At 39.5% G+C, this 27326-nt stretch overlaps 1 protein-coding gene across 2 annotated transcripts in view; it reads right to left on the bottom strand.

Annotated features, from left to right (window-relative positions):
* Positions 1–535: 535 nt before the first annotated feature.
* Positions 536–27326, bottom strand: part of HOOK1 (hook microtubule tethering protein 1) — a 72103-nt gene continuing 45312 nt past the window's right edge. For both annotated transcript variants that reach the window (XM_060231896.1, XM_060231897.1), the window contains 12 exons: positions 21133–21334; positions 20178–20288; positions 15413–15500; positions 15261–15321; positions 14168–14308; positions 12787–12880; positions 12167–12201; positions 10484–10566; positions 7330–7430; positions 6737–6838; positions 5754–5822; positions 536–5306 (listed from right to left, as the gene is read on the bottom strand). In XM_060231896.1, the coding sequence (XP_060087879.1) occupies positions 5136–5306; positions 5754–5822; positions 6737–6838; positions 7330–7430; positions 10484–10566; positions 12167–12201; positions 12787–12880; positions 14168–14308; positions 15261–15321; positions 15413–15500; positions 20178–20288; positions 21133–21334 (1258 nt within the window). In that variant the 3' untranslated portion in view covers positions 536–5135. The remainder of the gene's footprint in view (positions 5307–5753; positions 5823–6736; positions 6839–7329; positions 7431–10483; positions 10567–12166; positions 12202–12786; positions 12881–14167; positions 14309–15260; positions 15322–15412; positions 15501–20177; positions 20289–21132; positions 21335–27326) is intronic.

Raw genomic sequence — 27326 nt, 5'->3', positions numbered from 1 at the left:
TTACACCCCTGGGTTTTCTTCCTCCCTTCAAAGCAGGAGGGAAGCAAAATTGATGGGTTAAATGGCTGGGAACCAATCAACCCTTTAGTTTTGCTCCCCCCTTCAAAGCATTTCCCCTTTCCTGGGTGTTCCCCCACTTTTTCCTGGCCCTGGCAAACCATGTCTGGGAGATAAAGGAAACTGAACTCACTGGACCAGCTTGGTTTGAGTTAGTTGTAGGGTAACCCCGAACCACTTTTTGGGGGGTACATGTCCATCTCTAATCCTGATACTCTATGGCACCCCTTCTTACACTGTTGATAGCTGGGAAGTCAACACAGCTCCTAGTTATGATGGAAGGTGGCTTATTCAACAATATCAGAAGAACAAGAGGAAAATGGTTCTTGGGTGTGCCTCATGCTTAACAGAAGAGGGAAGCTGCTTTGCACAGATATTTGAAAAATAATGTGGAATTTGATCCCATGGAAGGTCAAAATCCTTAGGACTGGAATGTAAGCATACCCTTAAGAAACAATCAGTGAAAAAACTAAAAAGATAAAATTAAAGTCAAAAAATTTTATGTGAATATAAAAGAATGTTAAATAAAAAGAAAAACCACATTTACAAATTAGTGCATTTTTTTGTCATTTCTTTAAACAGATACATACATAAAAAATTAAACCTCAACAAATCTAATCTGGAAAGAAATAAGAAGCAATTGTTTTTCTTTAGTGAATGAATACATCAGTACTATTAACAAGAATGTGATCCCTGTCAAATGCTTACTATGGAAAAAACTTTCACTTATTCCATATTAATAGAAAGTAGTATATATTCTTAAGTAAGACATTAAATTAAATCTATTCAACGTTTTATTGATAAACATAGAACTTTAGAAAGCAAACCTCAAAAATGTTAATGAGTTTTTAATAACTAAATCACTTTATCCATTATTAACCTATGAATTCACACAGTGGCAATTAATTAACAAAGTGCTTCTGAATCTATTTACAATAACCATGTAGTCAAGAAAGGGCATAATCTGTTAAGCACCACTTTTTATACAGTCCCCTACTGAAATAAAAGACTGCACAGCAGGGGTGCTGGGTGAGTTCTAGCAATGACTACTGTACTATGTGTATTTCTCCAGCCCAAATCCTACTAAATTATGAATGTAGATTTATGGACGAGTCCTGCTTGGAAAATTGTACTCTGTTCTGAATTTATCTTCAATAAAAAACACTGTTTTTTAATACTTAAACTAGAAAGAACAAGATTATTTCCCGGTCTTTCACATAAGTCTGTATCTTTTACTAAATCCACAGTTATTGATTTAATAGCTCATTTACAATAATCTTGTATCTGCACCCCTTGAAACCATGTGCACAATGCATTTTATAGGCTTTGTACAGATAGCTAAATTACTGTTTATTATGTCCAATCAAAATATACTACATGAAAGATAATATAAAGAGAAACTCATTGCTAAACAAGTATCCATCTTAAAAACATATATTTTCAAAATAAAAGAGAAAATTCCAGTTCATCTCAACTGTATAGATTTAAAAACAAGAGGGGTCAAATTCTGAATTGAATTGCTGGTGATCAAATCTTGGAATTTTATTACTCACAGGAGGTAGTTCAAGTTTAGATCTAGTGTTGTATCAAGTATACACAAATTCAACTGCAAATAGCTAGTACATACAATTGCTTTTCTAATACATTTTCTCCATCTTCAGCAACTCACACTGAGGATGCTATGTCTCCAGAGACATCTCAGTGCAATAAGAGGAATGATGCATGCACAGGTATTGGAAATGCATTTCATCAGGATAAATTAATCTAAAAGCTGATGATATGCATGCACTTCCTAGCCAGAGTTGTGATACTGTTGAAGAAGAGAGAAAGCTTTCAGCTAACTGGTGATTTGTGACAATGAACACAATTGCATCTGGCTTTTTAAACAATTATTGCACCAACATAGTTCAAAGTCTGTTCCCAGTCCTATCCAATTGTAGCACAACGCTTGTGAAATTTAGTATTTCGGAAGAAAGTGCTATAAGAAGGAAACTGATAACATTTTATCAAAATCAGAGCCAAACTAGACATGACAGTAAGTGTGCATTTATCACACAACTACTTTCTTCCCTAATTCCTTTCAGAATGTCTGGTTGAATTTTATCTGGTGTAATGACCTTACAATATGCGGTGTTTCTCTGCTCCATCGTTAGCAGTCAATACTTAACATTATGATGCCATGACACAAGGTTAAGGGGAAGGGCAGGAACATGCTATCCAACAACCTTTTTTTTTTTTTTTTTTTGCAGCATCATGTTTATAGCCATGCCTGGTTTAGCCCTTCTTTTGCAAGAAGAACTCCTTTCATGGCCTTTCCCCTTAGATTCTATTTTGTTTCTATTACTGTCTATTACCAAAACACAGCAATGCATTAAGCAGGGGTCATTTTGTAGAGAAAAAAGATGCAGGAGCTCAGTAGCATATCTCATTTTCATATGCTCCAGGATCTGTGTACAGCGGGGACAGAACTCCCCACAGTATGCAGACCCTGGCTGGAGGCTCAGGAGCTGTGCTCCTGTGAGCTCCTGCTGAATTCAAGCCCTGCATAAAAGTAATCCAAGTTGCTAAAAATACAGCCATATTTTTGGCCCTTTGGTATAAAGATTCTACTGGGTCCCAATCTAGGTCAAAATTAGTTCTGATTCAATCCGACAGAAATTCAAGGAACAAGTAAATCACAATACTTCTGACAATACTTAAAATACCTAGTTTGAACTAGATTATGATCATGACATTCTAGTACAAGGAAAATAAATTGGAGAAAATGATTAAAAGATTAAAGCCATTAAAATCTACTGTGCTTGTGAAACCTCACCTATGGAGATTAAATAGTTCAGTGCAGTTAAGAGTCATACTGAATTACAAAAATATATTACGGTATCAAAAACACTAAGCATCATGCTACAACATCTGCATTAATTATTTCATTCTACCTATTCAGAGCAGACACCTCAGAAACACAATGTAGCAAGTTCAGCATAATAACAAGGGATATTAAAACCCAACAGGTAGTCAAGAGAAACATGAAAACTTTGAAGTCTCTCTCAGTAACACACTTGAACTACTGATATTGTAGTGCAGCATGTCATCAGAATGTAAGAGAATATTTCATTTTTAGAACTAAAATCTAAAACTAAAGACATGTAATATTGCAACTACTGCCACAGATAGGTTAAGTCCAATTTAATGAATACAAAAATTAGTAAAGTCTGAACTGTAGTTCAGTATAGTGTTAGGACTCTGTGCTTGACCAGGACATACCACAAACAAACAAATCTCTAACTCAAGTGAAAGAATTCATCTTATTTGATGTATATGAATTAATTTATATCAAAATTCATGATTGTATTAAGATCATTTATAAAACAAAGAAACAAAAATATCACATTCTGGTTACCTTTATATTGGATTTTGAAGTTTTTAAGCATCGTCTAGTCTACCTTTAAAACAAATGTGCCCCTCCACCAAAAAATTGCATCCACGCTTTCTTTTACACATGACTTTTTTTGTAGCAGGAACTCCTTTGCATATTAGGTCACACATCCCTGATGCAGCCAATCCTCCAAGAGCTTACAGTAGGCCTTGTAATAAGAGCCCTGTAAACTCTTGGAGGATTGACTACATAGGTTGGGTGTGGCCTAATATGCAAAAGAGTTCCTGTTACAAAAAAAGCCCTGCTTTTACATCTTAAGGAAACTGCAACAGGTTGTCAAAAAATTGTACCCTTGATTCAAGATATGCAGTTCACTTTATAGACAGAATTTTATGATGTAATGAACTTTCGCAGGAAGCAGCCTATACTCATTTGCTTGTTGCACAGGGATATATGGAACAACTTTTATTCTTTAAAAGAACCTGCTCTACTAGTTTTGTTTAACTATGGTAACTTCAATTGTATCAACATGTTAACAGTAATATTTCAGACTGAGGAGCATTTTATAAGGATTCAAAATCAACTGCAGGGGCTTTTTGCTAGGCTACTTATTCCAGAGATTCTACTGTAAAAAGTTATTTTCTGAAAAGGGTACAAACACAAAGTTGCTAACCTACAGTATGATCCAATTTGTGGCCATAGTGTAATCCCAGGGATTATGGATGGGCACAGACTGGGGTCCAGTTCATGGTTTGTGAGCCTGGTCACCTCCCTGGAGGATTGTAAACTCCATGCTGATGAGGCTTTTGCATGGAAGTGGGTGAAGTCACCACTCAGCCTCAACTCACATGTCATGTGGCTACGGAATGGCTCCAGATCCATTCTATGTACCACACAGATCTGAGTAACAGATTTTGCATAATTTAAAAATGCTATAATTTATGCAAGACCCTAAACTTCAGCATAACCAGCAATGTAGTCAATTAACTTCCAATATACAGCTATTCTGGCTCTCCTGAATTCTTACCTTTAAAACAGAAAGTATTTTCTTTATGCTATCTATCCCAAACTGTGATTAAGTAGTCACTACAAAACCCTAATTCTCATCCTGTTGAAACGGAGTTCAAAAAGGTTTTGAGCTGTTCCATAAATCTTAGGCCCAAACTAGTGTGCCTAGAACTGCAGCCTTACAATCAAATCCTCAAGTCAGTAAATAATTTTGATTACATTTTGCTTAGAGGCAGAACCATTCATGTAAAAAAAAAAACTGCAATCAATTTTCAGTTTCTTTTCCTTCTTCAATACAAAATGGAACAATCTCTGCAAAAATACTTTTTTTGTGGAGTAGAGCATTTATATAAAAACTGTGCCCATACAACGAATTAGACCAAAACATTTAAATAGAATTTTCAATATGATACCAAATTTCGGAATTAATATACAAGACTATGAAGACATATATAAATCCTTTACAGTTGTGCTTATGAGCATGTACCTTAAGTCTATTTAAAATCAAGAAAAAGTTGACAGATATGCATTGCTTTGTGTAATCAGTTGGCTAAATTCAATTTACCAGCATAACAAACAGGTCTTGCATGTACAATAACTGACGCCCAGCATCACAACTTCTTCATCTGTCAGGTAGTTTAAAACAGACTTAGAAAACAATATAAGGACACTTTAGTGCACAAATATCCTTGGTGGTTTAATCAGATGTTGCAGCAGGTACTTTAACAGAGAGATTTCTTCGTGTATTAGTGACAAGACGTTGCTGTGCAAGGAAAGAGCGTCCAGGGAGGCCAGAAGTAGTATCTTTGTAGGTACTGCTCCCACTTATCAGCCTGGATTCCATGCCCAGCTTATGAAATGCTATGCTCTGGAAGTAAGAAAGACAAATGGTTTAGACACATGATCCCCTACATTCTGTCTTGAAACTGTTAAAAGTTGTGCTCACTATTACAGATGTTCAGTGTAATTCAAAAAAATTCAGTCTGGCAACTCTAATTTGCAGTGCTGTTGATGTGGAAAGAAATAGGATGTGCCATAGTTTTCTTTGAAAAATTTAGCCTATGCAGGCTAAATGGCACAATTGGCATCTTCACTTCATTTTAAAAATGTGAAACAATAACTAAGCAGCCTTCAAAATCCAATTTCCTGTGCAGAGGATGGCAGCTGGAACCCGCATGAAGCTGCTGCCACTGCAGCTGGAAGTGAGAAGGTGGGTGATAAGAGTGATTATTTTGATTATGAAAAGTATTAATATTTATTTTCCTCATGTTCATGCGTGATCTTCTATCTCTCACCCACCCACTGGTCAACTTACCTTGTTATACCATGCAGAAACAATTAACTTCTCTTCATAGTCACGTATCTTAGCCAATTTACATTCTCCCTAGAATAAATTTATAACTATGAGATGTATGTGGAAGAAACTGTATGAGTCTCAACATTCACAGCTGAGTTATTAAATAAGCAAAGTTTACATCTTTTTCTAGGACAATCCATAAATATCCATGAATAAAAGTACTGTATATTCACACTATCATCTAGCATCTGCATTTAGTCTGCAGGTAATCTTCCCTTCCTGATGTAACAAATATGACCCAAATATGACCATGCTGAACTATGCTTGTGTTGCCCCTAGGATGGATTACTGTAATATGCTTTGCACAGGGTCTCACTGCATGACAAGCCAGAAGCTTTAATTCGTACAGAATGCAGTAGATCACCTTTTGATAAAGTCCTGATGGCATGCATTTGAACTTGAAATAACTTGTTTGGTTGCCTACTTGCTTCTGTGTTCAATCGGAGGTATTAGGTATTCCACCTTTAATGCCCCTCATGACTTGGGACCTATGTACTTGAAGGATCGGTTCTCTCAGTAGGAATCCAGGTACAAATTTAAACCATCCCTGCACTCTTCTGGCAGTATCTTCCCCCCAAATGGTTTGCTTTACGATGGCAAGATCTCATGCTTCATCTTTACTAGCCTTCTGTAAGGTTTGTGAGCTGGTTTTGTTTTGTAAGACATACACAGATTGATTTTGATAGTTTCTCTTCTAGGAATTATTTCTATGGACGATGATTACTGTATGTTGCTATATTTTGGGTAGATTTTTCTTTTGCACTATGAAAATGTGGAAATATGAATAGACATTTTCAAATACATAAATTAAAAAAATAAACACAGTATTCTGATTCTCTCTGTCTTCTTTGAATTGTCCCACAACATACTTAGTTTTTGTAATCAAATTAGTTGTAACTTCCAGAGGAAAATGTAAAGGATCTTTATAAATTATTTTTTACCTCAAGTGCTTCAATTTTTTTGTCTTTTTCAGTCAGGTGTTTTTTTAGTGACATGATTTCAGCTGATGCTGGATTTAGTTTAGGGTCCAAGGTCTTTATCACCTGCATGACAATGAACATTAAAAATGCTTTGGACTTTATTAGCCTTACATTCAGTCAGAAAATGAATTTAAAGATAAAATATGCTTGGATGCATTGCCGCAAAATAACATAGTATTTTCCAGCCCAGCAAATACTGAAAGCATATGGTGACATAATATTGTTGGGTGGACACTAAAACAATAAAATTAGGAAGTCTGATCAAAAGGTGTCAAACTAATCCTTTAAATGCAATGATATTGGGTGTGAGAAAGAGCATCACATTTCTGAAATGAATTCACTGACAGGGATGGATCTGAGGGGTGGGAGAAGGGAGTGCTTGCCCTGGGCACATTGGAGGGGGGGGCGCCAAATTGGGTATGGAGTCCATTCTATTCTATGGGCCCATAAGGTAGAATGGGTCCATAAGGGGGCACCATTTTTTAATTCCCCCCCCCCTCAAAAAACATGTAGATCCGGTCCTGTCCACTGATGTCATAAACCACGATACTCACACTTCTTGCTTTTTCCAAGTACATCTTATATCTCTCTTCCATTGATTTCATATCTTCATCTTTCTTATGCAAAGCTGCTTCCAACTCTTCAATTTTTTGTGCTATTTAGTGGAAAACACCATGAAATTATCAGCATACAAATGAATCATCTTTTTTTCTGATTTTTAAAATAATTGTATTAATTTTCCATACAAGATATTGGATTTATACCCCTCCCTTCACTACCCGAAGGAGTCTCAGAGTGGCTTACAATCTCCTTTCCCTTCCCCTCCCCACAACAGACACCCTGCGAGATAGGTGGGGCTGAGAAAGCTCTCAGAGAAACTGCTTGAGCAGAACAGCTCTGAGAGATTTATGACTGACCCAAGGTCATTCCAGCAATTGCATGTGGAGGAGTGGGGAATCAAATCTGGTTCTCCCAGATAAGAGTCCATGCACCATAATCCAAATAAGACAAAACACCAGCACTGCTCTAAATAAACCTTCTAAGTCACAAACAGAAACAAGCTTAAAAAGAAAAGCACACACAAAATACCAAGAAAAGACAATGTTGAATCAAATTATTGTCAAGAGGGCTTAAAATTTAACACATTTTTTAAAAATTATCTTACAGATATAGCTGAGTGGAAAACATTAATGGCATTTTCCTAAAAATAACTATTTATATACTTTATACTTAATTTCTTTCCCATAATTTGAGGAAGGGCATGAATAGATGTTGAAAACCACTTTGATTCATATAAGAAATATTCTTGTGCCACGTTTCTGATTACTCGAAGATGGTGTGTCAATTTTGCCGCCATAGCTATTTGCCATAGCTTGGAATACTAAAAATGTAATGCTAAAAATTCTGTGGATTTCCAACATTTTGCTATTGCCCTATGGAAATGCTATTAACCCATTAGATGTCACTTTTTCATTTTGATCCCCCCTCCCCCCATGATTGTTAACAAAGCCAGTGCTGGTGTGTCATAAATAATTTGATGCATATTTTCTATTTCTACAAATATTTTCCCAAAAAACTGTCACACTGCACAGCATGACCACCACACATGAATATAATCGCCTTGCTGGTTATTTATTCTTGTGAGATGTAAAGTTATATAATATATTTTAGTAATATATTATCAATAAAGTAGTTTTAAAGAGTTCCCTCCCTGAGGGTTATTGGTATGATGTTCCTTGTTTTGAGTCTTATCTAACCTGAAACAAGGAATGAGATTGAAGTACCACTGGGATGCAGCATTCTCTAGAGGGATTAAAAACTATTTACATTTATGGCCTACAAAAAGAGTGCTATACTTCCCAGTCGCCAATGAAACAAGTTGGTTGACTGGTGGAAGCATGGCTTGCAGGTTTCTTCTTAACTATCCAGCTGCACCTCCAGAGTAGAACTCAGGAATCTCAGCACACACTCACTGATGTACTACAACTAATAATTTAACAAAGATTGCAAAGCCAAAAGCTATGCAATAACTTTTATTAGGACTAACCAAATAATACAAAACAATCTTGAAGTACTTTTAAGACCTTTATGCTAGTGTGTGTGTGTGTGGGGGGGGGGGGGTCCAGGTCCTTAACCCTAGGGCCTGCAGACTTGATTAGGCTGGGTCATGCTGGAATGGAGATGGTGTCAAGTTGTATGCCTTTGGCTTTCAGAAAATTCTAACTGCAAATATAAAAACAGTACAACTGATCAAAATGCTATGGAGGACTTGAATACTCACAGACCATGTTGCGTTACTTTGGTTGTTCCTATCTAGGGCATTACATAGCCTTTTTAAAAATTAACCATATCAAAGTTCAATAGAAATAAAATTATGAAAAAAAGAGAAGATGAAATACATTCTTCCATTTGTTTGACAGACTAGCAGCACAAGACACCAACACACAAACTCCATAGAGGCTTATGTAGGAATCAAGTGAGAACAACTATAATGAAATAACCACTCCCTTTTGCAAGTGCAGTTCCACTGACAGAAGAGGAATTATTTCATCTCCTCGTTTCTCTTCTATATAGCCCTATGAAGTCAGCTGTTCTTGTGACACCAGGTATCTTGTTAGGCAGGGGTGGGGAATGTCCATTCTGAGGCCGTTTACGGCCCTTGAGACCATTTGGTCTGGCCCTCGGGGATTGATGAGCCGAGCCACATGGTGGCCCTGGGATCCGGCTGGCCGATGAGGATTGTGAGGCGCAGCTGCACTATGCAGCAGCCTCCCCAGGGGCCGGCTGGCCGGCAGGGATCATGTGGCCCAGCCGCGCAGTGGCCTCCCTGGGGCCTGGCTGGCCAGTCAGGATCGCTGCAGGGCCTGGAAAAGTCACTGTCACAGTTCAGGTAAGTTTCCCCCTCATTTTTTTATTTCCCTTTCTTTCTATTTCTTCTCCCCATTTCTTTGTTTCCCTTTATTTCCCGTCCCCCCATTTCCCTTTGCTCCCCTTTATTCCCCCCTTTTTATTTTCCTTTATTACCTTTCTTTCTCCCTTTTCTTTATTTCTATTTCTTCCCCGTCTTTCTTTATTTCCCTTTATTCCCATTTTATTCCACCATTTCTTTATTTTCCTTTCTTTCCCACATTTCTTTATTTCTTTATTCTCCCATTTCCCTCTTTTCCCCATTTCTTCCCCCCATTTCTTTATTTCCTTTTATTCTACTTTCTTATCCCCTTTCTTTATTTTCCTTTATTACCCAGCTACCACCAGTTCAATTTGCACTTGATTATCCCAGATGGTGTGTCCTAATATGCTAATTAGTGTGTGATCTAATATGCTAATGAGTTCCTGCTGGGCTTTTTCTACCAAAAAAAGCCCTGGACCTAGGCATTTGCCTATGGCAGTGGGTTGGGGTGTGTGTGTATGTGCAAAATTAGGCTATCCCCACATGACTTCAAATAGAAAAACAATTATTTGCATTAATTTTGCTGGCCTGAATTGTTCTCCCTTGATGGAGCACTGTTTTTTAAGTTGATAATTTTGTATGGCCCGCGAATTATGTTATAAATATCCATATGGCCCTTGGCAGAAAAAAGGTTCTCCACCCCTGTTGTTAGGACTGCAGGGGTTGAGGGAAAAGAGGGGGAAATGCCATTCACTAGTGCCTTCCATTTAGGGGTGGTTGGATACAAGCCAATATGTAGCTAGTCATGGAATCTTTACCATTTGGATTTTGATCTGGTTGGAGGTCTGCAAGAAGAGCCTCCTTCTTCTGCAATTCATCATGGACTTCGTTCAGTTTTTCCCTGAAAGATACAGATATATTGATACAGAGATCAGATCATACTATTCATATACTTAGGAACTCACTCTAATGGAAAGATATGAAACAAACTGGTACTTGTAATTTTATAATACAGTTTTAAATGATGGGCAATCATTGTGAAAAAGAGCAAGATGAATGCTCTGAGTTGCCATGTTAAAATATCAAATAAGATGCATCCATTTCCAGAACAGGAACTTAAAAAACTGAAGATATTAAATGTTTTTTTTAAAGGACAAATTCTGTGTCAAATACCCTAGGCTTTAAAGGCCTAAAGGTTTAGGCCCAAGAACTAAACGGGTTTAAGTAAAAGCAAGAAAGTGGGAACAACAGTATTTTAATTTTGTTATACAGGATCTCTAATAAAAATAGGACACTTTGGGAGAGTTCAAATTTAAAACTGAAGATTGCACATAAATAAGAACATAAGAAGAGCACTGGGTCAAACTAGTGTGGTTCATCTAGTTCAGCATCCTGTCTAACACAGTGGCCAATCAGTTCCCATGATGGGTCAACAACAGGGCATAGAGTATGAGTCCTTCTGCTGATGTTGACCCCCAGCAGTTATATTCAGATGCTGACTGGAGGTTCCTGTTAGTCACCATGGCTTGTAGCAACTGATAACCTATCCTCCATGAATCTATTTAATTGCCTTTTAAAGCTGTCAGTGCCTGTGGCCATCACTACTTCTTTTGGCAATTAATTCCACATTTTAAACACTTGCTGTGTAGAGCAAAGGTGGCCAACGGTAGCTCTCCAGATGTTTTTTGCCTACAACTCTCATCAGTCCCAGCCATTGGCCATGCTGGCTGGGGCTGATGGGAGTTGTAGGCAAAAACATCTGGAGAGCTACCGTTGGCCACCCCTGGTGTAGAGGAGTATTATCTTTTGTCTGTTCTGAATCTACTGCCCATCAGCTTCATGGAAGGCCCTCAAGTTCTATTATTATGGGACAGGGAGAAAAAGGTCTCTTTGTTCCAACTCCCTCTACACTTTGCATAATTTTACAAACCTCTATCATATCCCCCTTATCTGCCTTTTTTCTAAACTGAACAATTTCAGATTCTTCAGCCTTCCCAGATAGGGAAAATGCTCTAAGCCCCTAGATCATCTTGGTTGCCCTCTTATGTACTTTTTCCAGCTCTGTGATGTCCTGTTTTGAGATATGGTGACCAAAACTGCACACAGTGTTCTAAATGAGGCTGCACCATGGATCTACACAGGGGCATATAATATTGGCTATTTTATTTTCAGTTCCTTTCCTAATAATCCTTAACACAGAGTTTGCCTTTTTCATCATTGCAGCACATGGGGTTGACACTGTCATTGAACTATCTACTATGAATCCCAAGTTATCTGGGGCTGTGGAATATAAGTAACTAAAAAAGTAACTGGGATAACTTGAGTTATAGGGAGAGTTGGTGGGACCTCCTCCCCTTCTATATTAGCACTGCAAGGACAAGAGATCTTGAGGTGGTTTTTTTTGCTAAGGGCATAGTCAAGAGACTTTCTCTTCCCTTTCTCTCTCATGCATATATATACTTGGTAGATTCAATAAGTACAAATTAATTCTTAAAACTTACATATGTGCCGCTATCTTCTGCTTCAACTTGCTTGACTACAAAAACAAGTTAAAATGTTTAGAAATGTATTAGGTTCAGCTAAAAATACATATATGCTCCAGTAACTTGTTCCCATCAGTATCTAATAGATGCTGTACAGGAAATACATCAAATATAAATATATAGCAGTTTAATATTTTATGACCGCTTCTACATTCACCTACCAACCCTACACTATAAACAACCAACTGTATGCAAAGCAATTCAGAGTTTCTCATTGATTCCCACAACCACTTTGTAAGGTAGGGTAATTTAAGAGTGACTTGCTAAAGGCTACTCAACAAGCTTACAGTGATTTGGAGTCTCATATAAAAACCCAGCTCTGCACCCAGAGCATCACGCTAGCTCATTTCTCAACAGGATCGCCTAATAACTCCTGAACATTGGCTTGTTTTTATGGTGAATACAAAAAATTGTGCTTGTATTTTCAGTTTTTAACAGGGTCAGCTGACAGCAATTGCCAGTCATAGAATGTTCACTAAAAGTCAAATATTTGACAACAAGATCATGATTCTCATACAAATAACAGTGAATAGTTTTATAGTTTTATCTTGGAAAATACCATGGATATCTGCACTTACCCCATCACCTTCTGGCTTGGACTCTTGCTCCTGCAAGGTCTTTTGGAGGTCTTCAATTTGCTGCTGTAGCTCCCTAATACGCTCCTTGCTCAGTCTATTGGAAAACATTTTTTTTAAATCCCGAACCAGTTGCATGTACAGAAGAACATAAAGAAAGCAAGATAGTAATTGTCTAGTGAAGAAGAGTAATGCTTTGAAAGGACCGTGCTTGTTGGAAATAATGTTAAAAATAGTTCTGATAGTAACCTTGGGAAGTGTAGTATCTTTTGTGTTAAGGTTTACTGAAAGGGAAAGAACATGTTTGTAGCAGGGCTATAGGTAGTATGAAGAAAAAAATGGGATGCACCCAGGAATGTGCCAACAGAACAAAAAGGATAGCTGACTGTTTATTATTGTACAAAGTCTTTACACATTTTGCCATGCAGACTTCATCAGAGGGAAACAGAACATTCACCTAGTGCTGGAACTGTCCACAGCAATACAATTATCACCTTTTTGTACTTTAGGCAGTAGCCACTGCAGAAAAAAAAATGGTATAAATCTGTGCATTTGTGGAAAATGCAGTGAGACCATGTGCTTGAATGAGAAGGTTGAGACACTTTACACAGTTATTGCACAAAACAAAACAAATAGTTGCTTAGTAATAGTTGAGATGCAGCAGACACAATTGCTGAGTAAAGAATGAAAAGACTTCTAGTATATTTACATTAGCATCGATTTCTCACTAGCATTGCTCCACCGCCAGGCTTCTTTTTTCCCTGGTGCAAGCGATTGATTTCCCACCATTTTGAGGCATGTCTCCCTCCAGTTCCCCTTGCAGTTTTGTAATGCTGTCTTCTAAGTATTAAGAAACTGCCAGGGAAACTGGAGGGAGCTGCGCTTCAAAATGGGCCTACAGAGCAACTGGTGGGAAATCAATCATTTGCATCAGAGTAAAATGGAAGCCTAGAGGTGGAGCAACACTAGTGAGAAATCAGTTTAGAATTTTTTTTAATTCCTGCCCCTTTTTTACTCCTGTTTTCTGCTTTTGGTGTATCATGATTTGGATGTTAGTGGATCTGCAGAAGGGTGAAATGATGACGGATGACTAAGATTAATTAAATACTAGAAAAAACCCTGGGTATTTGCACAACTAAAAAGAAAGCCTGAGCTTGTTGTTTTGCACTTTAATTTACTCAGATTCCTGAAGCACAAGTTTCAAGGAATGAAAAATAGGAAAAAACAGATAAGTCACCCATTTTTGCCGACTGAAGAATTGTTCTTTGATAGTTTGCATACTGCCTCTCAATATTTTGATTCACCTAGTAGGTTTTTTTTTTTAAAAAAAACTGTCATGTACATGTAAGTTTTTCAAAATACTAGATATAAGAGAGGGGATCACCTGTTTTCTGTTTCCAGTTCATTTATTGTCCGATGCTTTTGTTCTAGCTTCTCTTGAAGTTTCATAATCTGTTCATTTTCTGATCCCTCCTGCTGTAAGTGGAGCATTTTGTTTTCATGCTGTAGTCTAATAAACATTTCTCTAAAGTTTAGAAAGAAAATTTATGACTGAAGTGTTTTCTAGAAGGTATTGTTTTACTTCAGTATCTTTCCCTCCAAGAGATCTGGAATTGGGCAATATACAATATGTTACAATGCACAATTAACAAGTATATATTTCACTTTGCTTATATGCTATATTTTAATATTCTTATGTTTTAATGATATCTTGTATTTTATTCTGGTTGTGACCCTCCCTGAGCCTGTTTTGGTGGGATGGAGGGATAGAAATCCCAATAAATTTATTTGCCAGGATTTCTATCCTGCTCAATATAAGCAAAGTGAAATATATATAGAAAGAGTTGGTTTCCTGTAATACTAAAGCATTGAATTAGAAGACTACCTAAGAAGTATAGGCAGACTTGTAAGCACACATGGATAATTATAAACTGCACTGTTACACACAAAGACAATTCTCTCATATTATAAAAAATCTCTTTTATGGAAGGGGAGACATTTTTTCTTAAAATGGAAGTTAAACTGAACTACTCTCATCAGATTCCAATTAGGACCTTTTCATAGAGATGTTAGTAGTTTTTCCATCATTAAAAATCTATATAGCAGATCCCATAAGAATCCAGATTCCAGAATGATTTTGAAGTGTTACTGAGCCTTGCTAACTCTGCTGTCTCAAGGCCATTGGTGGTGGAAAGTGTGGTCAAGCAACAGCCAACTTATGCTGACCAAGAGAAGCAGTTTGTTATTGCCTGCTTCTACACAGCAACCCTGGACTTTCTTGGTGGTCTTCCATCCGAGTGCTATAAACCAGGGGCAACCACGCTTAGCTTCTGAGATCTGATGACATTGGATAGGTCAAAGCCATGCAGGTCAAGGCTTCAAGGACATTACTAGATAAAACTCAGGCACAACATATTCCTCCCTCCAACTCCCCTCCCCCTTTAGGATATTATGATTTTTGCAAGCTCTTTTCTTACCTATATTCCACAGGCAGAATTTCAGCAGCAAGATTTTCATGACTTGTCACAACAGATGTATCTGGAAAAAAAGACTGCACCTCAGTAAGGCTCTTTCTAGTTTATGGAATTATAAAAAGGGAAAGAACAGAAAGGGGGAGAAAGGGAAGAACCTGTTTGGTTGAGGTGATCCTGCTGCATTTGTGAACACCTAAGTTCTTCATTTGTCTCTTTTAGTGCATCACGTTGCACTATCAACCTCTGAAAATAAAATTAAAAATGTTTAGTCAAAGTAATGGTAAATCAAAGAGAAACTGTTCCTGAATAAAGCCATTAGAGGCTATCTCTTGGTAGAATACCTGCTGAAAATCTCTAACATCTCAAGTAAAGAAACTCTGGGAAAATTTAAGATCCTAGACAGGAGCTGCTGGTCACAGCAGATTATACTCAGATAGTATAGGGCAGCTTCACATTACCATAGATATTTGGTCCTCTGCAAAAAGCTGAAGCTACCTACTATTATTTTCCAGTATAGTCATTTATCTTATTTCCTTCTCCCTCTCAAGAGCCGACTCAGTTTTGATCTGAGAAATGACAGTACACACCACTTGTAAGTAATCCATAGGCCCTGGTATTTCAACACAGCAATTCCACAGGGAAGTTCATTCCCTTAATGTTTACAGACTTATTTGATTCTATGCACTCTTTGATATACAGAACAAAACCACTAGTAAAATGTCCCTCCCTGTCCTGTATATAGAGTTTATATCCAGGAATAACAGCATCAGATTAATTTTCTTATTTCTTATTTCCTTCTCCAAACAATCTCTGCCTCCCTAAGTCACACAGCACTCCTTTACTGCCCTACTCTCATCCTGAAGTCCCAGCCTGGTCTCAATAGTTTATCACATCATCCCTTTGGGATGAGTCATCTCAAACCAAAGGCTCTCCAGTTCATGTTGATATCCCCCCAGTGTTAATTTAAAAGCTGCTGCCACCTTTTTTATATTAAGCACTAGAAGCCTGGTTCTCTTTTGGTTAAAATGAAGAGCATCTCTTTCATTGTTAAAATGAAAAGCATCTCTCAGAAAGTTCTTCACTTTCTAACAAATCTACATCCTTACTCTTAGCACCATTTTCTCATCTGTGCAGAAACACCTAATCTCTGCCTGTCCAAGTGGCCCTGTGGTTAGGACTGATAGTGATCTCTGAGGTCTTAATATTTAATCTTCTCCCTAATAATGTAAATTTGTGACCTAAATCTTTCCTCCAGGACCATACAGCTACATTTTCCAGGTATAACCCTGGAAAGATAAATGCCCACCTTCTATAGTTCACTGGACTGAGGACTTTACAGTCTTATCAATAATGAATGTGCAACATATAGACAGCAATTGTTCATACTATTATTTTTAGATAATGGACATCTTTTAAGAACATAAGAGAAGCCATGTTAGATCAGGCCAATGGCCCATCCAGTCCAACATTCTGTGTCACACAGCGGCCAAATATATATATACACACACACACACACACACACACACACACACACTGTGGCTAATAGCCACTGATGGACCTCTGCTCCATATTTTTATCTAACCTCCTCTTGAAGGTGGCTATGCTTGTGGCCGCCACCACCTCCTGTGGCAGTGAATTCCACATGTTAATCACCCTTTGGGTGAAGAAGTACTTCCTTTTATCCGTTTTAACCTTTCTGCTCAGCAATTTCATGGAATGCCCACGAGTTCTTGTATTGTGAGAAAGGGAGAAAAGTATTTCTTTCTCTACTTTCTCCATCCCATGCATTATCTTGTAAACCTCTATCATGTCACCCCGCAGTCGACGTTTCTCCAAGCTAAAGAGCCCTAAGCGTTTCAACCTTTCTTCATAGGGAAAGTGTTCCAGCCCTTTAATCATTCTAGTTGCCCTTTTCTGGACTTTCTCCAATGCTATAATATCCTTTTTGAGGTGCGGCGACCAGAACTGCACACAGTACTCCAAATGATTTATACAGGGGCATTATGATACTGGCTGATTTGTTTTCAATTCCCTTCCTAATAATTCCCAGCATGGCGTTGGCCTTTTTTATTGCAAATGCACACTGTCTTGACATTTTCAGTGAATTATCTACCACGACCCCAAGATCTTTCTCATGGTCAGTCTTTGCCAGTTCACACCCCATCAACTTGTATTTGTATTTTATAGAAGCATATGTATAGTCCTGCCACAATAGTTGTCACATTTTAAATTTCTTGTTTTTAAAAAAACCCTTACAGTTCCCAATAGCACAGGTCCCACTGTGCACCAGGACTTCTAGCTCATCCCTCACAATAGCGGTCAGCCTATCTAGACAGCACATGATGTCTACCACCACCACTCTAGATAACCATTTCATCACAGTCAAAACACTCATCACACACCCTGCTCTTTAATGACTGAATCAAATCAGCAGCTACCAAAATCCAACTTTGATTTATAGTCAGGGAGAGCTTGATTTCAGAAAAAAGCATTATTTCCTGTGAAATGAAGCAACTTAACTTCTCATATTGCATGCTGGGTGGTGATGAGTTTCCTTTATGAAGACAAACGGGAAGGATAGAAAAATATTTGCCCACCTGCCAGGAAGGAGCAAGGCAGACTATTGTTTGGCTGTCTTCAGCTGGGCCTTTCCAAGCACAGACCAGAAAATCCTGAGTAGGCTACAGTAAGTTAGCTGGCCAAGGGAGGGCGGGTGCGTGAAGCAGCTCTCTCACACACAGCCACTATCTGTACTTCAAGAACTAAAGAAAAGGGTCTGTATAGTTGCAGTTTATACAGTACAGTGGAGGAGGGAGCAGGCAAGTGAGCCCTCTTGCACACACAGAGATTTTATACCCCCAACATAAGAACATAAGAGAAGCCATGTTGAATCAGGCCAATGGCCCATTCAGTCCAACACTCTGTGTCACACAGTGGCCAAAAAAATTACATATATATACACACTGTGACTAATAGCCACTGATGGACCTCTGCTCCATATTTTTATCTAACCCCCGCTTGAAGCTGGCTATGCTTGTAGCCGCCACCACCTCCTGTGGCAGTGAATTCCACATGTTAATCACCCTTTGGGTGAAGAAGTACTGCCTTTTATCCGTTTTAACCCGACTGCTCAGCAATTTCATCGAATGCCCACCAGTTCTTGTATTGTGAGAAAGGGAGAAAAGTGCAAAGTAATGCACATTGGGGCCAAGAATCCCAGCTACAAATACAAGTTGATGGGGTGTGAACTGGCAGAGACTGACCAAGAAAGAGATCTTGGGGTCGTGGTAGATAACTCACTGAAAATGTCAAGACATTGTGCGTTTGCAATAAAAAAAGGTCAATGCCCTGCTGGGAATTATTAGGAAGGGAATTGAAAACAAATCAGCCAGTATCATAATGCCCCTGTATAAATCGATGGTGCGGTCTCATTTGGAGTACTGTGTGCAGTTCTGGTCTCCGCACCTCAAAAAGGATATTATAGCATTGGAGAAAGTCCAGAAAAGGGCAACTAGAATGATTAAAGGGCTGGAACACTTTCCCTATGAAGAAAGGTTGAAACGCTTGGGACTCTTTAGCTTGGAGAAACGTCGACTGCGGGGTGACATGATAGAGGTTTACAAGATAATGCATGGGATGGAGAAAGTAGAGAAAGAAGTACTTTTCTCCCTTTCTCACAATACAAGAACTCGTGGGCATTCGATGAAATTGCTGAGCAGACAGGTTAAAACGGATAAAAGGAAGTACTTCTTCACCCAAAGGGTGATTAACATGTGGAATTCACTGCCACAGGAGGTGGTGGTGGCCACAAGCATAGCCAGTTTCAAGAGGGGGTTAGATAAAAATATGGAGCAGAGGTCCATCAGTGGCTATTAGCCACAGTGTGTGTGTATATATAATTTTTTTTTTGCCACTGTGTGATACAGAGTGTTGGACTGGATGGGCCATTGGCTTGATCTAACATGGCTTCTCTTATGTTCTTATGACCCCAAGATCTCTCTCTTGGTCAGTCTCTGCCAGTTCACACCGCATCAACTTGTATTTGTAGCTGGGATTCTTGGCCCCAATGTGCGTTACTTTGCACTTGGCCACAGTGAACCTCATCTGCCACGTTGACGCCCACTCACCCAGCCTCAACAGTTCCCTTTGGAGTGCCTCACAATCCTCTCTGGTTCTCACCACCCTGAAAGACAGGTTGCTTACCTGTAACTGTAGTGTCATCTGCAAACTAGGCCACTTCACTGCTTACTCTCAACTCCAAATCATTTACTCCCAACTCCAAATCCAACCACATGAGGGTATCCTCAATACGAGAAGATATTGGTTCATCAACTAAGGAAGCAAGCCCCTTCTAAGGAATCACTTCCTGTTCTCCATCCTGATGCCTTCCAACCTCAGGACTCTCAATCTACAATAAAGCTTCACAACCACACACATCTCCAAGCAAAGGGCGCACACTTACTTTGCTTCATACAATAGTTCTACATTTAATCCCCTGTTAGCACTAATATTTGAGAGCTCCATAGTATGCTGTATGATTTCTTTCAGCAATGACCTCATTAGAATATTGGGCCATTTAATTCTGGCTTTAGGCCAAGAATCCTGCTGGCAAACCCAGTTTTAAACAATCTGATGTTTGAGCTCACCAAAAATCAATACAAAATTTACTTTCATTAGCAGAAGTATCTGCCATATTTAATAATGTTGTTTTAATACTGTAGAAATGCCCACTTTATAATTACAGTACATCTCCTTCTGCTTTATATTCTGACCAAAGCCAGGTCTCTTGAGTCTAAGAACTTCCATGTCTTGTAGCAACAGAAACTGGCCTTATTAGGCATCACTGTTTCTGCATCTTATCTATAATCAGCTATTTTGAGAAAAACTAATGCATTTCAATTACACTCACAGAAGCCCCACCTCTCTCTCTTTAAGTAATGCTTCATGCTTTTCTTCTAGTCGCTTCAGTTCAAATGCCTGTGTATCAGCTCTTTTGGATTCTTCAGAGAGTTTGTTGTGAAGTTCTTGGACCTTGTGTGAATAGTAAAACAAACCAAGTCTGACACTTGTTGATTTAAAAAAAGGAGGAAGGAGGGGGGTCTAGGCAGAATTGTGGTATCATTTAACACAGAATTTCTTCAGCAGCTCCAATAACTAGCTTTGAACCCTTCTACAACACACCGAACAGCATGTCATCGCTAGTATATGAAGATGGGTAGCAGTGTTAGTCTGTTTGTAGCAGTAAAAAAGAGCAAGGGTCCAGCAACACCTTAAAGAGTAACAACATTTGTGGGTCTGAGTTTTCACGAGTCACTGCTCACTTCTTCAGATAATGTTTTGTGACTCACAAAAGCACATAACCTACTCAGACTGAATTAGTGGAAGGGTATGTGACACCCAGGTTCAATTCTGAGCTCTGCCATGGAAGTCCTCAGTTTTCAGTGCAGAATTCTCACATAATTTCAAGCTTGGCCTTCTCTCACTTTGGGAGAGGGCAAGTCTCTATTTGTAAATACATCAATGTGAACATGCAACCCACATGTGAAGCAGGACATACAAACTTCTGGATTGCTACCAAGGTGCACAGGATGGGGAGATTTAAATGTGTATTTCTCCCAGTCCCAACCAAGCTGTTTCCCCCAGACTGAGTCACAGAAAGGTGACTACTAGCCCTACCATACACTAACAAATCCACTTTTAAAAATACACAAGTACAATACAATAAAGTTGCTTCATTCAGCAAGAAGAAAAAGGATTGAATATGACTAGTGTGCATTTGGATTACATCTAAATCAGGGAGAACACATTTTTAAACAACTGCAATAATGAGAAAAGAGAGCAATGTGCAGAATGTAAAGAAAGGTACATTTCTTACCTGCCTTTTATACGTTTCCAGCTGCGCACGTGCTGCATTTGCTTTCTTTAGCTCTTCCTCTAGGCTAACAGTATTATGCATATACATCATATTTGTTTCCTGCAGAGATTTCACCTGTCTGCGAAAGTCATTCAGATCCTCCAGTTTTTTACGGTATACCTCAATGGTTGCTTCCACCTTAGTTGCCTTATCTGCAACTGTTCTGTAATGGCAAAACAGAGAGCGAGCAAAGTGTTTTCTTACAAAGAACCAAATGGCCACTGCACATATTTTTATGTTTTCCCTCTCCCCCATAACTAGGGTTGCCAGGTCTGTGTTGGAAAATACCTGAAGATTTTGTGGGTGGATCTGGGAAAGGGCAGGGTTTGGGGAGGGGAGAGGCTTCAGCATGGTACAATGCCATAAAGTCCACCCTTCAAAGCAGCCATTTTCTCCAGGGGAGCTGATCTCTGCCAGCTGGAGGCTGGTAACCCTAACTGGAAGCTGTCACAGAAGTGAGTGCAGTTAAAAACAAACTATTTTGGCAGTCATTCAATTTTTCATAGAATAATACAGGCTAAGAAGCTGATACAGACTCACCTCCAAGTTGAAATATTATGGGTTCTTAGTTACACATCAGTTTGTGTTGGCGATAAATGAATAAGGCTTGAAACTTAAAGACATTTTCCCGGGAGTAGGCCCCACTGAATAACTGGGAACTTACTTCCAATTATACCTGCTTATGATTGTTTCCTAAGACACCCAGCATCATATATTTTTTCTGGGTACTCAAGATTGGTTATTACAAAAATCAGTAGTATAATAATAATTGCTACACTTTTGCTACTGACTGTCGTGTAGGGATGTCAACTCTAGGTTAGGAAATTCCTTGAAATTGGGGGAGGGAGGGTGGAGTTTGGAGAGAGTAAAGTTTGGAGAGGGGAGGGACCTTAGCGGGCTATGTTGTCATATTCTGTCCAAGTGGCCATTTTGTCCAGAAGAACTGATCTCTGCAGTCTGGAGATAAATTGTAATTGTGGGAGATTTCCAGGTTCCACCCAGAGGTTGGCAACCTACTGCTGTGGATTAAGTTATCTGAATAGGGTTGCCAATCCCCAGGTGGGGGCAGGGGATCCCCCCAATTGGAGGCCCTCCCTCTGCTTCAGGGTCGTCAGAAAGCGGGGGGAGGGAAGGAAAATGTTTTCTGGGAACTCTATTATTCCCTATGGAGATTTATTCCCATAGAAAAACATGGAGAATTGGTCCGTGGGTATCTGGGGCTCTGGGGGGGCTGTTTTTTGGGGTAGAGGCACCACATTTTCAGTATAGCATCTAGTGCCTCTCCCCAAAATACCCCCCAAGTTTCAAAAAGATTGGACCAGGGGGTCCAATTCTATGAGCCCCCCAAAAAGTGCCCCTATCCTTCATTATTTCCTATGGAAGGAAGGAATTGAAAAAGTGTGCCGTCCCTTTAAATGTGATGGCCAGAACTCCCTTTGGAGTTCAATTATGCTTGTCACAGCCTTGATCTTGGCTCCACCCCTAATGTCTCCTGGCTCCACCCCCAAAGTCCCCAGATATTTCTTGAATTGGACTTGGCAACTGTATATCTGAAGCATAATCACCATTATCTTATATTATTAGTTAAGTAGTTCGTTCATTGGTTCATTCATATGTGGAACCTCAGGATAGGTGGTTAAGGTTGTCACATCTAGGTTGAGAAATGACTGGAGATTCAGGAATGGAGCTTAGGGAGGACAGAAACCTCAGTGGGGTACAATGCTATAGAGTCCACCCTCCAAAGCATCCATTTTCTCCTTCAGAAATGATCTCTGTAGTCTGGAGATGAGTGTTAATTCTGGGGGATCCCCAGCTCCCACCTGGAGACTAGCATCCCTAACTGGTGGTAACGGTAAAGAATATCACAGGTTGGGCAGTAGCTTCCACTGGAAGAGGCAGGGAAAGTGAGCCAGAACAATATCTGTCAGGGTCACCAAACTCAAGGAAGGGCATGGAATTTCAACTGATCTCCACACTATAGAGATCAGTTCCTCTGGAGGAAATGACAACTTTGAGTATCACATCATGCTGACTTCCCTCCCCTCCCCAACCTATGCCCTCCTTGGCACCATCTCCAAATCCCTAGGAATTTCCCAAGATCTGTGGCCCCCTTTCAACTCCACTCCTTCAGTAATCTACCACTAACTAGAAGTCTTTCCCCCTCCTTTTGGTTGCTTCCAACCAACAGCTTTTTCTTTATAACATAAAATAACACAACCAAATAACACAAAAAATCTGTAAGAGTATTTGGGATAAGAATGTAAAAAAGGAAAACACATCTAGCTAAACCCAACTACCCTGGTAGATTCTAAAGCACAGCAATTCAACCTTGTTCTTTTCTCAAGTCAGCCTCTTGTCCTTGCTGCAGCCAAAGTCTCCAGCAAAGATTTTTCCTCAGCTCTCTTTTTTGGTGCTTTGATGTGTCCTTTCTTTGTTTGTGGTTCTCTTGTTTGTAAGTTTTATACCGGACACTCCCTCCCAGATCCTGATTAATCAGTAAAGTCAGCTTTAAGTTTCATTTCTCCAACCCTCAACAGGGATGCTTCATTTTGCTTTCTATTTCCTAGGCTGACTTACAACTTCTGTGCCTTAAATTGACTTACAACTTTTGTGCCTCAAACTGAACATTTCTCCCAAAGGCTACAATTTTCAACATTAAACAAGAATCAAATACAATATTACAGAAACTGTTTAATTTCCTCCATAGAAATTATGCACTGAAAGTAAGATTTCCTATACATAGGAAAATACAGGGGTAAAGAAATCCAACTGACTTAACTCCCACCCCACATGAACCATGTCCTCTAGCTTGGATCTAGACATAAGAACATAAGAGAAGCCATGTAGGATCAGGCCAATGGCCCATCCAGTCCAACACTCTGTGTCACACAGTGGCCAAAAAAATTACATATATATACACACTGTGACTAATAGCCACTAATGGACCTCTGCTCCATGTTTTTATCTAACCCCCGCTTGAAGCTGGCTATGCTTGTAGCCGCCACCACCTCCTGTGGCAGTGAATTCCACATGTTAATCACCCTTTGGGTGAAGAAGTACTTCATTTTATCTATTTTAACCTGACTGCTAAGCAATTTCATCGAATGCCCACCAGTTCTTGTATTGTGAGAAAGGGAGAAAAGTACTTCTTTCTCTACTTTCTCCATCCCATGCATAATCTTGTAAACCTCTATCATGTCACCCCGCAGTCGATGTTTCTCCAAGCTAAAGAGCCCCAAATGTTTTAATCTTTCTTCAAAGGGGAAGTGTTCCAACCCTTTAATCATTCTAGTTGCCCTTTTCTGGACTTTTTCCAATGCTATAACATCCTTTTTGAGGTGTGGTGACCAGAATTGTACACAGTATTCCAAATGAGACCGCACCATTGATTTATACAGGGGCATTATGATACTACTGGCTGATTTGTTTTCAATTCCCTTCCTAATAATTCCCAGCATGGCGTTGGCCTTTTTTATTGCAAACGCACACTGTCTTGACATTTTCAGTGAGTTATCTACCACGACCCCAAGATCTCTCTCTTGGTCAGTCTCTGCCAGTTCACACCGCATCAACTTGTATTTGTAGCTGGGATTCTTGGCCCCAATGTGCATTACTTTGCACTTGGCCACATTGAACCTCATCTGCTATGTTGACGCCCACTCACCCAGCCTCAACAGATCCCTTTGGAGTGCCTCACAATCCTCTCTGGTTCTCACCACCCTGAACAATTTAGTGTCATCTGCAAACTTGGCCACTTCACTGCTCACTCCCAACTCTAAATCATTTATGAACAAGTTAAAGAGCATGGTGTCAGAACTTGAAGAACGTCAAACGAGGCTCATAACTCTGGTTAAAGTCTAAGCGTTTATTGAGAACTGTGTTCAGGTAGAAGACGAGTTGATTCTAATAACAAGTTCAGCAGCGGTTAGATTCTTTAAGCTAGGCTAGTTACAATAACAAACTGGTTCCCACCCTTCAGGAGGCCCTGTTCTGTTTTCAAGGCTCATCGTCGGGAGCGGCGAGGGGGAGGCAGAGCTTCAAAGGGTACTGGCAGATGTTTCCCAAGGACTCCCCGTCACCCTCCAGTGGTCACAGTTCGATTGGAATGCAAAGCATTTGGGCACGACGCTAGATACAAAGCTGGCTATTTCTCAACAGTTACAATATGGATTCAGTTAGGCTAAGCAGGCACAACCATCATAAGGTTCACCAATTACAAGTTCTGACACATGGGACCCAGTACTGAGCCCTGCGGCACCCCACTGCTTACTGTCCTCCACTGCGAAGACTGCCCATTCATACTCACTCGCTGCTTCCTATTAATTAGCCAGTTTTTGATCCACAAGAGGACCTGTCCTTTTACTCCATGACTCTCGAGCTTTCTAAGGAGCCTTTGATGAGGAACTTTATCAAAAGCTTTCTGGAAGTCAAGGTAAACAACATCTATTAGGTCTCCTTTGTCCAAATGTTTGTTCACCCCCTCAAAGAAATGTAACAGGTTAGTGAGGCAAGATCTTCCCTTACAGAACCCATGCTGAGTATTCCTCAATAACCTGTGTTCATCAATGTGCCTACTCATTCTATCCTTGATAATGGTTTCTACCAACTTTCCCAGTATTGAAGTCAGACTGACTGGCCTGTAATTTCCCGGATATCCTCTGGAACCCTTTTTAAAGATGGGGGTGACATTTGCTACCTTCCAGTCCTCAGGAACGGAGGCAGATTTCAATGAAATATTATATATTTTTGTCACAAGTTCAACTTTGAGTTCTTTCAGAACTCTTGGATGTATGCCATCTGGACCTGGTCACTTATTAGTTTTTAATTTGTCTATCAGTTGTAGGACCTCCTCTCTTGTCACCTCAATCTGACTCAGGTCTTTCAACACCCCTTCCAAAATTAGTGGTTCTGGAGCGGGCAAACACTTCTCATCTTCCACAGTGAAGACAGAGGGAAAAAATGCATTCAGCTTCTTAGCCATTTCCCTATCCTCCTTAAGTAATCCTTGTACCCCTTGGTCATCCAAGGGCCCCCTGCCTCCCTGGCTGGTTTCCTGCTTCTAATTTATTTGAGGAAATTTTTATTGCTGGTCTTTATGTTTTTTGCAATATGCTCCTCATAGTCCCTTTTGCTTGCCTGATCACAGTCTTGCATTTGATTTGCCACAGCCTGTGTTCCCTTTTATTAATCTCACTTGGACTGGCTTTCCACTGCTTAAAGGAGTCCTTCTTACCTTTTACAGCTTCCATTACTTTGTTTGTTAACCATTCGGGCCTTTTCTTATACCTGTTTGTGCCTTTCCTAACGTGGTATATATTTTATCTGAGCTTCTAGGATTGTAGTTTTAAATAGCCTCCAAGCTTCCCCAAGGGTTTTGACTGTATTTACCTTTCCTTTCAGTTTCCTCTTCACATGCCTCCTCATCTCAGAGAATTTGCCCCTTTGAAAGTTAAACGTGGTTGTGCTGGTCTTTTGGGGGAACTCTCTATTTATACAAATGGTGAAATCAATAACATTATGGTCACTGCTCCCAAGCGGTGCAATCACTCTTACATCTCTCACCAAGTCTTGGGCATTACTTAGGACCAAATCCAGGATCGCCCCACCCCTTGTAGATTCTGAGACCGTCTGCTCTATAGCACAGTCATTGAGAGCATCAAGAAACTCAGTCTCTTTCTCTCTACCCGAACACATATTGACCCAATCAATCTGTGGGTAGTTAAAATTTCTATTACAACACAGTTTTTATGTTTAGCTACTATCTTTAATCCTTCCATCATATTATAATCATCTATCGTTTGATTTGGTGGGCGATAACAAACTCCAATAGTTAAATTGCCTTTTGAGCCCTCTGTTTCAACCCAAAGCATTTCTATAAGGGAGTCTAATTCTCTGATCTCAGTCTTACTGGACCGTATACCCTCTCTGACATACAGAGCCATCCCACCTCCAACCCTTCCCTCCCTATCCTTCTGATATAACTTATATCCAGGAATCTGGAAGGCATATGCACACTTTCTACACTTCTTGAAAATATTCATGGTAACATAAACTAGCACAAATATGGTATTGATTGTATATGAGGTTTAAATTGCTTCCCAAGCCAACAAAATGAGCCTCATATAGCTCTTCCAAAACTAAGATTTTTGGGGGGC

This window comes from Heteronotia binoei, chromosome 2 (assembly GCF_032191835.1).
Source record: "Heteronotia binoei isolate CCM8104 ecotype False Entrance Well chromosome 2, APGP_CSIRO_Hbin_v1, whole genome shotgun sequence".
Lineage (NCBI taxonomy): Eukaryota > Metazoa > Chordata > Lepidosauria > Squamata > Gekkonidae > Heteronotia > Heteronotia binoei.
The sequence above is the reverse complement of the archived record's forward strand: the minus strand, read 5'-3'. Positions and strand labels throughout refer to the sequence as shown.